General features: G+C 45.1%; 1 protein-coding gene across 4 annotated transcripts in view; it reads right to left on the reverse strand.

The window, feature by feature from the left end:
- NPHP1 (nephrocystin 1) overlaps window positions 1-12365 on the reverse strand; it is a 66980-nt gene that overhangs the window by 14878 nt on the left and 39737 nt on the right. For all 4 annotated transcript variants that reach the window (XM_070380052.1, XM_014476957.2, XM_070380051.1 and 1 more), the window contains exons 12-16: window positions 11573-11647; window positions 8701-8811; window positions 7260-7342; window positions 4979-5055; window positions 3776-3875 (exon numbers count right to left, since the gene is read on the reverse strand). In XM_070380052.1, the coding sequence (XP_070236153.1) occupies window positions 3776-3875; window positions 4979-5055; window positions 7260-7342; window positions 8701-8811; window positions 11573-11647 (446 nt within the window). The remainder of the gene's footprint in view (window positions 1-3775; window positions 3876-4978; window positions 5056-7259; window positions 7343-8700; window positions 8812-11572; window positions 11648-12365) is intronic.

Below are 12365 nucleotides of genomic sequence, written 5' to 3' on the forward strand. Positions count from 1 at the left end.
CTGTTGCTTCCTGAGCTACAGGTTGCTCAAGAGGCAGGTCAGGGGGTCTGATATTCCCATTTCTTTCAGAATTTTCCACAGTTTATCATGATCCACACAATCCAAGGCTTTGGCATAGTCAATGAAGCAGAAATAGATGTTTTTCTGAAACTCTTTTGCTTTTTTGATGATCCAGCGGATGTTGGCAATTTGATCTCCCATTTTTCTGCCTTTTCTAAAACCAGCTTGAACATCTGGAAGTTCACGGTTCACGTACTGCTGAAGCCTGGCTTGGAGAATTTTGAGCATTACTTTACTAGCATGTGAGATGAGTGCAATTGTGTTGTAGTTTGAGCATTCTTTGGCATTGCCTGTCTTTGGGATTGGAATGAAAACTGACCTTTGCCAGTCCTGTGGCCACTGCTGAGTTTTCCAAATTTGCTGGCATGTTGAGTGCAGCACTTTCACAGCATCATCTTTCAGGATTTGAAATAGCTCAACTGGAATTCCATCACCTCTACTATCTTTGTTTGTAGTGATGCTTCGTAAGGCCCACTTGACTTCACATTCCAGGATGTCTGGCTCTAGGTGAGTGATCACACCATTGTGATTATCTGGGTCGAGAAGATCTTTTTTGTATAGTTCTGTGTATTCTTGCCACCTCTTCTTAATATCTTCTGCTCTGTTAGGTCCATACCATTTCTGTCCTTTATTGAGCCCGTCTTTGCATGAAGTGTTCCCTCGGTCTCTCTGATCCCTTGGTGTCCCGTGGATCCTCAGAGTGGAGCCCAATTTCACGATGGCCCTCAGGGCTCTCTCTGGGCTCTGGGAGGAGAGTTGCGTGCACGCAGAGACGAGACGAGGGAGGCCAGGGATCACAGGTGGCAGGGCAGAGCTTTTACACCGGCAGGAAGAGCTCTACCTTGAAATCACTTCACAAACATTTTTCGGGTGCCTACTATGTGCTGTAACCAACAAGGGCCTCTATTCCTGAGGTCGGGGCTGAGGGCTGGGGGCCCTTCTTTGAGAACCCAGTACACAGAAGAACATTTGCGGCTTTGGGAGAATGGGCCCGGCGATCTGACCACTGCTCACCCAGTCAGATTGATCTCTAGATTGTAAAGCATATCTCCAAGCCAGTATTTGAAGCCAAAGAAACACTATTAAAAGCTGTACTTGAAAGATATGCTTGGAAGTGCTTTAGACTCTGGAAAGCTTATCAACCAGAGAAGCAGCAGGTGGTTGAAGAAGTAGAAAGAATGAGGCTGAACAGGATTCTAGCTTTCCTTTTACAAAGACCGCTCCTGTGCTGCTGCTTCTTTTTTTATCTGGAAAAATATAAATTGTCCAAGAAAAGACTGGCCAGAAAGGGGGAGTTTATAGGCTCCATGGACATCCGGGGTGGTGGGCAGGGCGGGGGCAGCCAAGAGTGAATACTACCCACAAGTACACAATTAATGGCTGTTGAAAGATTGAACTGTTAACACTATCATTATAAAACACATTTCAGTACTAGTGATAAGAGCCAGGGATATTTAAACTGGGAGCATGATCCCAACTGAGGAAAGCAACCACTCACAGAGTGCTCCAAGTCTCCCTGAGCCTGAGCATCCGCCAGCAGTCAGCGTCCCGGCAGGGCTGCCCCGCCGCCTCCGCCTGTTCGTAAGCCGTGCGCTCCCATCCACCTCCTGTGCCCTGTGTTCTACACAGCCCCACATCGTCGCATGGCACCTCCTTCCAAACTTCAAAGCCCGATTTGAATTTCTCTGATCTTACCAGCTACATAGCACATCCTCACTTGAACAAACTTTATGACAGCACTGCTATCTGCTATTATATTTACATTTATCTACACATATGACATTTACATTTACTTACACATATGACAATACCAGGGCTTCCCTGGTGGCTCACACAGTAAAGCAATGCAGGAGACCCGGGTTCGATTCCTGGGTCAGGAAGATCCCCTGGAGAAGGCAGTGGCAGCCCACTCCAGTATTCTTGCTTGGGAAATCCCATGGACAGAGGAGCCTGGCGGGCTATACAGTTCACAGGGTCACAAAGAGTGACTGATCCACTGAGTACACATGCACACATACGATAATAGTAATAATTATTGTGATACTTATTGCGTATTACTGTGAAGCATGCACATAAATACTAGGCAAATGCTGTATATATTCTCATTTCCTTAAACCTCATTAGAGCTTGATGGGCTTGATATTATTATGTCCATTTTAAAGACACAGACCTTGAGACCCTGAGAAAGATGGTCAATGGCTTGTCTAAGAGAGTCCTGAGTCGGACATGGATACACCCGGGATGCCTCCCATGTAGAAGCTCCTGGAAGAAGACGAAAACTAGAACCACCATGAGATACCACTAATCACTTACTAAAACGGGCAAAACAGGAAAAAATCGATCATATCAAATGCTGTCAAGAATACTGGAGTAACTGGAACTCTCATATGTTACTGGAGAGAGTATAGAACAGCCTGGTCATATTGGAAAACAGTTTGGCAATTTCTTATAAAGTTAAGCAAAGGCCAGATGATCCAGTAATCTCACAAGAAAGGAAGATATAAGTCCACACACACACAAAAAACTGCTATGCAAATATTTAGAGTAGCTTTATTCATGATTGCCCAAACCTAGAAACAACTCAAATGTCTCTGAACTGGTGAATAAATAAACACATGGTGTATATCCACCAAATGGAATACTAGTTAGAACAAAAAGGAACAAGCCACTAACATATGGGGCTTCCCAGGTGGCTCAGTGGTAAAGAATCCTCCTGTCAGTGCAGGAGACGCAGCAGCCTTGGGTTTGATCCCTAGGTTGGGAAGATCCCTTGGAGAAGGCAGTGGCAGCCCACTCCAGTATTCTCGCCTGGAAAATCCCATGGACAGAGGAGCCTGGCGGGCTACAGTCCATGGGGTCACAAAGAGTCAGACACGACTTAGCGACTGAGCACGCACGCAGGCATGCACTGACACACGCAATTTCATGGATACATCTCAGTTATGTTATGCTAAATGAAGGAAGCCAGACGCGAAAGGCTGTACACCGTGTGACTCCATTTGGAGACCATTCTGGAAACGGTAGAACTGGGAGAAGAAAACGGACCAACTGTTGCCTGAGACCAGAGCCAGAGATTTGATTACAAAGGGGCATGAGATCATCTTCAGAGTGACAGAAATATTCTTTATCTCGACTGTGTGGTAGCTACATGACTGTATACACTTGTCAAAACTCAAAGAACTTAAAGTAAAAGGGGTAAATTTTACTTGTGTGTAAATTATACCTCAACAAACCTGACATTTTAAAAAGCTCCCCAGGGAATTTCCTGGCAATCCAGTCATGAGGACTCTGAGCTCTCACTGCTGAGGCTGCGAGTTCAATCCCTGGTCTGGGAACTACGATCCCACAAGCCATGTGCTGTGGCCAAAAAAAAAAAAAAAAAAATGATGATTTTTTAAAAAAAGCTCCCCAAAGTTCCCTAAGGGAAAGATCACGGATGATAAGCCCTGCTTAGTCAAAAGCGGCTATACTACTTTTGACCACATCTGTCATTTGTACCAACTGGTAAACTGAAGAGTAAGTTAATCTGAAATGTATCATTATTCCATTTCCCTACTGATCCTTGGCTGAAGAATCAGTGAGGGAAAAAAAAAACCAAACTAACAAATGGTGACTGAGCAGGAAGAGAAGCTGGAAGCAGAGACGGGCCATAAATGCTGACTGAGCCCAAGTTGGCCAGACAGGTAACGGCGGGTACTAACCTTAGGGTACTAACCTTAGTGTGCTCCTGGATCTTCTGTTCAAAGACCTCAGTTTGACTAGAAGTTGAGGCTGCCTCCTCATTGTCATCAACTGATGGAAAACACTACCATGTGCTTTCAAAAAAGAAAAAGTAAATATCAAAACTTAGTGCTTAGGCAGTGAACGTGATACAACAGTATTTTACATAAAATTTTATAATAAAAATAAGACAAAGTTTCTTCAGCACCAGGGTGCTGAATTGTATGAAAGGCAGCAGCTGCCCATACACCCTAAATGAACTAATCAAGTACCATCTGCCCTAAAGACCTTCAGAGGTCTTACCTGATAGCTCAGCTGGTAAAGAATCTGCCTGCAATGTGGGAGACCTGGGTTTGATCTCTGGGTGGGGAAGATCCCCTGGAGAAGGGAACAGCTACCCTCTCCAGTATCCTGGCCTGGAGAATTCCATGGACTGTATAGTCCATGGGGTTGCAAAGAGTGGGAAATGACTGAGCGACTTTCACTTTCATTTTCAAAGACCCTCGAAGGTTCCCAACTGACCCACCCCAGGAGCTGCCACTCCAGCAGATTCTTAGACAGCATGATTGCTGCTAGATTAGACGGAAGGGGAGTTTAAAAAGCATCCCTGACTTCAAGTGGAACTAACCGTATCCCAGACCCCAGGACCTTCCTGTTCCAAGATGGTGGGGCTGGCATTGCTGCGTGTCCTAAATCATGAAACAAGGAGACGGCTGTCTGAGGAGCCAGAGGGGAGTTTTAGATCTGTCAGGCTCTAAATCCAAGAGGCAAGTGCCATAAATATTTGCCTGACTCTCCATGTTCCCATTATCTAGCACAGCGCCTGGTCAATGGACACATCGAAAGATGCTCAGTGTTTCTAGAGGGCAGCCTGGCATGTATGCCAGTGACCAAGCAATAGGAAAGCACTGAATTGGCCTGTTCTGTCAGTTCTGAGGCCCTGTGCTCAATGAAAAGGAGCCAATACAGAGCCCTTACGCTTCCTAATTGCCTATGTTAAAGTCTCACATGTGCCACCAAGGAAATATTCACTTAGATGAAAATGATTAAGATTTTAATATCAAATGACATGCTTTTAAAAATGTGAATCCAGGTGAAAAGTGTTAGGCTTTTTAGACTATAGCTGTCTTCTTTGGTGCATCTTCTGCTTGTTTAATCTTTAAGGAAAGGGAAGAAAGCAACAGAAAGAAAGTGGTACCTCTTCTGGATACTGAAGGGTCCACTTCAACACCTTTTTCATAAGGGGTGCCTCCGTTCAAGAAGAGCTTGTAAGTCCTACAAAAGAAAAGCACCAGTGTGCACGTGACACCCACAGTGGAGCCAGCAGCGGAACATGATTTTAGCACAAGCACGTTCACAGACATTTTATTCATGCCTCATTCACTGGTAAATGAGAGTGAAAGTTGTTATCCTTCCCTAGGGTTATCCTCTCAGTAAACTGAGTCTCCTTCTTAACTGTGAACAATAGAAAATACATTTTCCACATTAAAGTGAGAAAGATTAACTGATGTCATTTTGAGACTTTAATGACTTGTGCCATTTAAATGTCTTTTTCAAAAGTTTTGAATCATCATTGGAAATAAAGCTATCATGAATTTATACTACTTTTAAAATGCAAAAGTAACATGTAGATTGTTGTAAAAACTTCAAATGACATAGAAATGATCAATAAAAACCCGAAAACTCCCTCCTTGTCCTTTCCCACCTAGTTTGGTAAGCCCCCTGTCCTATCTTTTTTCTGTACAAATTATTTTGAAACAAATTCATACACACAATAAATCTCAAACTGACACACATTTCCTTCTAAAGTTGCCTCTTTAACCCGTGGCATGGCCTCCCCAACTCTGCTCCCCAGAGATGACCTCCAGGAACAGTTTCCACAGGCACACGAGCACAGCACTCTGTGCAAAGAAGGGGCATCAGCACGCTCGTGGCCCTGCACCTTGCCGGTTTCAGCTTAGAACACACGCTGGAGATGTCTCTGCATCAATACACAGGCCTCCGTCTCATTTTAAAAAATAGTTTAGGACTTTAAGAAAGATTGGATAGACACACTTTTCCCTCCTAGTAAGCACAACTAAAAACCGTGAACATTATTAAAAACAGAAAAACAAAAAACCCACAAGGAGCCTGGGCTTCTACATCTACAGGCGGTATTGGGTTAGGGCTGAGGGGTGATAGGTGCCCGCCCCTCCCACCAGAGTGCCATCAGGAGGACTTTCACCTCTGTTCTGTGGTAAGGTCATGCCCACCCGTGGTGTCAGTAGAGGAGGAAGGGGGCAGCATTATCGGAATTAAACCCTGGGGATAGGAACTATTATAATCCCATTTTAAAGCTGGGGGAAATTGAGGCTTGGAGACATTACAGAACCCATTGACAGTTACACAAACAGAGCCCAGGCTATGGCCCTGAATTCTATCATTCCAAACCTAGGGTCTCCATCATCATCCTACTGACTGCCCCTCTGCATCCCTTCTGTGAGTTTCTTGTTTATATCCGAAACTTAGATTTGTGTGTGCACCCACTTTCAAATTCGGATTCTCTTCTTAGTTTTTGAGAGCTCTTCTTATATTAAAGATAATAATCTTGTGACTGTTAGATACTGGATATATTGGAAATACATTACAAACATTTGCTTTTGGTCTTAAATTTTAAATTTGTTTACAGTGGCTGCTGCTACGGGGACCATTGACCTAGCTTTCCCACTCTTTGGTGAGAATTAGGCTCTATTTTGGGCTTCCCTGGTGGCTCAGTGGTAAAGAATTCACCTGCAATGAAGGAGACTTGGGTTCAAACCCTCAGTCAGGAAGAGGCCCTGGAGGAGGGCATGGTAACCCACTCCAGTGTTCCTGCCTGGAGAACTCCCTGGACAGAGGACCCTGGTGGGCCATAGCCCATGGGGTCGTGGAGTCGGACAGGACTGAAGTGGACTGAGCACATGAACACACAGGCTCTGTCCCGGCACTGTGAAGTGTGCTAACACCACAGGAAGTTACTGAAAGAATATTCTCAGCAGACAACTGGTGCAAACATCGTTTAAAATACTTTGCGACCTGTGTCGCGTCTCCCCACTAGGATGAGATCGCGTATGCTGTTTTCATATACTACCTTAACAGAGTATTAACGTGAAACTGAAAGTCTTAGTTTGCTCAGTCGTGTTTGACTCTTTTGCAGCACCATGGACCGCAGCCCGCCAGGCTCCTCCTTCAGGAGATCTCCCAGGCAAGAATACTGGAGCGGGTAGCCATGCCCTCCTCCAGTGGATCTTCCCAGTCCAGGGATTGAATCTGCGTCTCCTTCATTGCAGGTAGATTCTTTACCATTTAAGCCACCAGGGAAGCCCCCAAAGAACATTAAAAAGCCCTCTCCCCTCAAGTTACTGAAATGTGAAACCTCTGGAAACCTGAGGTGTCTAGATTCTAAAAAATGAATTTCCACAAAATTACCCACTTGGAGGGAATATATAAACCCAACTTACTTTGCTGGAATAGGAATTCCAGTGGCATCAAAAAGTTTCAGAAACACCCAGCCACAGCTCAACTCTCCTCTTTCCCCAGTGGACTAGAAAATAAAACTGGGTGTGAACCTTCGTGTCTGAATCAGTCAAATCTATCAGCATATACCAAGTTCTTATAAAAGGAATAAAACAAGTATTTGCCTTTAGAACTAAAAAGTTCTTCACAAGAAAACAAAGTGAAAGCCAGGGGAGGCCTACTGGACTTGCAGGGCAGATGGTAAAGGCAGGATGTCAAGTGAAAATCTGACCTTGTTAAGTCGCTCCTGAAAAAACCCTAAGCCTGATGCTAGGACTACCGCTGCTCTTGTTTTTTGAGTGATATAAATATGCTGGGAAGTGATCCCAGGTCACATCAATGCTACGTGCAAGCAGGAGGCTTTGGGTCTCAGTGAGAAATGGAATGAGTCACTTAAGTCACTGAAGGGGCGCCCTGCTCAGAGCTTCACCCCCAGCCCCCGTCAATCGTCAGAGGCCAGTGCATTCACCTGGGGGTCCTGCTCCTCGCTCCTGTCCTACACAGCAACACGCACGGATGAATGCGCCTTAAAGGAATGCAAGGGCAGGACTTCCCTGGTGGCGCAGTGAGAACCCGTCTGCCAACGTGGGGGACATGGGTTTGATCCCTGCTCCGGGAAGATTCCATGTGCCACGGAGCAACTGAGCCCGTGCGCCCCCACGCTGAGCCCGCGCTCCGCAACAAGAGGCGCCGCCGCAGTGAGAGACCCGCCCGCCACGACTGCAGGAAGCCTGCCCGCAGCACCGGAGCCCCAGCGCAGCCAGAAATCAACGATGAAGGAGGAAGTTTTAAAAAAAGAAATGAAAGGCCAGCATAACTCCATTAATGGGATTTAACAGCCGGCTCTCTGGGTTACCATGAAGCCAAGCACACACACCACACCCGGGAAGCGGTTATTAAATATGGAAACATATATTACCACAGACCCACATCCGCTGATTCAAGAGTTTATATGATGTAAGTTAATCCAAGTTTCTGATGTTCCCTTAATAAAAATGACCACTCTGCCAGGTCCCTTTATTAGAACCCCCATTTACAAGGTTAAGGGCACACTGACCCTCAAGGACAGAGGTACCACTCTGTGCTGGAAAGCCACTATACATCTATCACTTTCTGTAAAGTCCCATCTTTTTCAAATCTTCATTCTTATAAAGCACTGGAGTTCATTCCAGCTATAAATACAAAGAAAAAGATTTGCTTTAAACACTGCTGAAAAAAGCAGCATCATAAAAAAAAAAAATTAGAATCACTGCCATTCCCATTCCTCAAGAGGTTAATATTCTATTACACAGAAAAATCTCAATTATTGTTACTAAGAACAGACATTTAGAAAAAAACTTCCCTTTTAACTGATAATCAGAAAGCTTTATCTTTCAACTGACATACATTGCGAATATAAGAAATTCCAAGTTCAAATAATATTCCAAGATCTGGAGAGGAAGAGTTGGATCTGATGAAACAGTCGCCATCAAGCAGGCAGGGCAAGATGCCAGTAACCTGAAACAAGGCAGAAAACGGAGGTTACTAAGAAGCACGGAGAACAGAGGGAGGAAAAACAGCGAGGTCCCGCTGTTGGGCAGGGAGCAATAGTCACTGCCCTGTGACAGACCATAATGGGAAAGGGTACGAGAAAGACCGAATATACACGGTAACCTAATCGCTTTGTTGTACAGCAGTGACGAGTACATGCTGTAAATCAACTACACTTCAATACAATAAACGCTTTTAAAATGGCAGGACAGTTCAGCTGTATCATCTGCATCATAATAAAGGTCTTTTTTAAGATTTTTAAAATATGTAGACCACTTCTAAAGTCTTTATTGATTTTGTCACGATATAGCTTCTGTTTCATGTTTTGCTTTTCTGGTTGTGAGACCTGTGGGATCCTAACTCCCCGACCAGGGAGTGAACCCACAGCCCCCACATTGTAAGGTCAAGTCTCAACCACTGGACCATCAGCCAAGTCGTCAAGGTCTTTTAAAGGAAACAAAAAGCAGATGGATTGGACTCATCTATACCAATGGTGTGAAATTTTAAAATGTAATTTTTGTGCTAAAGAAAACTACCTTTACGTTCACTTACTCTTTGCTTAGAGAGGAAGCTAATGCAAAACAAGCACTGTACCAAGGTCTTCGGAGGTATTACAAACATAGTTTGATATAGGATAAGATTTTTGGAGGGCAGGGGGGATACTGCATGGCACACGGGATCTTAGACCCCCGACCAGGGGTCAAACCTTGCAGTGGAAGCTTGGAGTTCTAACCACTGGACCACCAGGCAAGTTCCTGATGAGATATTTATATTAACCACTGTCCTTTGCAGACAGGACTAAAATTATAACCTGCATACACACTTGCCCAGCTTCCCTGAGGCAGGCCTTGGAAATTTTCCTTTCCTCTCACTCTTCCTGCACCACAACATCCCTCTTCCTTGCCTATAAAATCCCACACACCCTTCAAGATCAGTTTCTCTTCTATAAAACCTGTTTCTCTATGTTCCACAGTACCAGGAGCCCCGCAACAATTACACTCTGCCTACGTCACAGCTGCCAATAGCACCCACTGCACGGAGTGACTCTCAGGATTCAGTGAGAAGACACCCTAGCGGCTGCCTCGGTGCCCAGCACGCGGTCAGAGCTCCACACACAGAGGATATCGGTGCTGTACACATGTCTGCCTCTTCTGCACCAACACAGACGCTCCCACAGCATCTAGGAAGCATGCCTCACACCTAAAGGATGGACGGTTAATTTCACTCACAAAGGAGCCTATACGTACTAGTTATCCCTTCCATCAGTTCATCTTTATATCCAGGAGAACATTAGAAAAGTTGTTGGGCCAAAATGAAAGCAGAGGATGCTTAAAAGACCAAACTGGAGGACTTCTCTGGTGGCCCAGAGGGTTAAGACTTCACCTTCCCATGCAGGGGGTGTGGGTTTAATCCTTGGTCGGGGAGCTCAGATCCACGTACCTCTCGATGGGAAAACAAAACAAAAAACAGAAGCAATGTTGTCACAAATTCAATAAAGACTTTAAAAATGGTTCACATTAAAAAAAAAAAGATCACACTGGACTTGGAGGGGTGGTGCTGTGGACAAGTGTGGACCTGTGCAGCCCACAGGCGAGGTGGCCGGGCTCCTCCCCGTGCTGTGCCCACATGGTGAGCCTCTACCTTGCTGTGAGATCTCTTGATGCAACAGGAAAAGTTTAATGAAGGGTTCCTGGGGTCAGTGACACAAGGGAGTGAACCGTGGGAAGGAGGCAATGAAACTGGAGGTGGAAAAAGTAAACAGAACTATAGACAAGTAATGTTATTAAAGGAAAGACATCTTCATCTCCCCGGCATCTATACGACACTGACTCAGTGGCTTGAAGCCACTTAACCTCATTCCTGTCTTTGTTTGTCTCAATCTTGACAGTCCCTGGATGTCAAGGGATGATCGGTTCCCTAGCTGTCACCCATGAGTTTATCTGAAGAAAGCACAGCTCTCCTGAGCACAGCTGGAGACCGCATTAAAAAAAAAACAAAAAAAAAACACCACTTCTTAAGAGATGCTAAGAGTCTCTTTTAAGGTTTCTCTTTTTGTTTTCATTTTCCATCAGACAGAACTTTCTAAAATTGAACCTTGTGATTCATTGAATGAGATGATTCATAGGCATGGTAACTTTGGTGAAGCAGAAACGAGTGATTTTTATTAAAGTTCTCAGAGAACATTAAATAATGTAAAGGTTCAAACCTGGCACCATATAGTCTGTGTTAGATAAAAATACGTTATTTCAGGAATTTGTTGTTCCTGTTCAGTCACTCAGTTGTGTCCTACTCTTTGCAACCCCATGAAAGGCAGCACGCCAGGCTTCCCTGTCCTTCACTATCTCCCGGAGTTTGCTCAAACTCATGTCCATTAAGTCAGTGATGCCATGCAACCATCTTATCCTCTGTCACCTCCTTTTCCTCCTGCCCTCAGCATCAGGGTCTTTTCCAAAGAGTCAGCTCTTTGCATCAGGTGGCTAAAGCACTAGAGCTTCAATTTCAGCATCAGTCCTTCCAGTGAATATTCAGGGTTGATTTCCTTTAGGATTGACTGGTTTGATCTCCTTGCTGAACAAGGGACTCTTAAGAGTCTTCTCCAGCAACACCAAATACACCAAAGTGTATTACCAAATACATTTTGATAATCTTACCTTAGAAACTAATTGCATAATACTTAATGGGTAAAATAAACTCATGTTTCACTCAATTCACTCAGCAGATGCCTTACCTGGGGAGAAAAGGTCCATGTTTTGGGCTTCTTAGGTTGCCACGTGGCCCTGACTGTGTGAATGTTGCTCAGAACCTGAAATGAGATTTTCCCATTTGGAATCACTGTTGGAACATCAGCACCTCCATGCTCCAAACAGTGAACAGCGGATCAGAGGGAAAGAGGGTATCTTTCTTCTTTGGGCGGTTCTGTATTTCTTTTTTTTCTTTTTACATCAACTACATACATAACTTTTAAAATGATTAACAAAAGGGAACATGTGAATGCTCTTGGAATGGGATGGGGTGTGGGTGGGTCCACGGGGCCTTGGGTAACCGGCAAGCTGAAGTGTGGCCCCATGGGCTGTGCCCTAAGTGTCCCATCGCTGAGACCATCCCGCATCTTCACGAAAAGGAATATGTTGGGCTGAAGAGCTGGGTGACTGGGTGGGGCAGGGGCCCAATGGAGGGAAACAGGGGAGAAGGATGGGAGAAGGTGAGCCTGGCAGGGCTTCCCTGAGGAGCAAACTTGTGTTAGTCACTCAGTCATGTCTGACTCTTCGCAACCCCATGGACTGTAGCCCAGGAGGCTCCTCTATCCATGGGATTCTTCAGGCAAGAACACTGGAGTGGGTTACCGTTTCCTTCTCCAGGGGATCTTCCTGACCCAGGGATGGAACCCACGTCTCCTATATTGCAGGCGGATTCTTTACTGTCTGAGCCACCAGGGAAGCCCTTGAGGAACAAACTAAAGTGAAAGTGAAAGTCGCTCAGTCACGTCTGACTCTTTGCGACCCCATGGACCATACAGTCCA

Source organism: Bos mutus, chromosome 11, assembly GCF_027580195.1.
Source record: "Bos mutus isolate GX-2022 chromosome 11, NWIPB_WYAK_1.1, whole genome shotgun sequence".
NCBI classification, from domain to species: Eukaryota; Metazoa; Chordata; class Mammalia; order Artiodactyla; family Bovidae; genus Bos; species Bos mutus.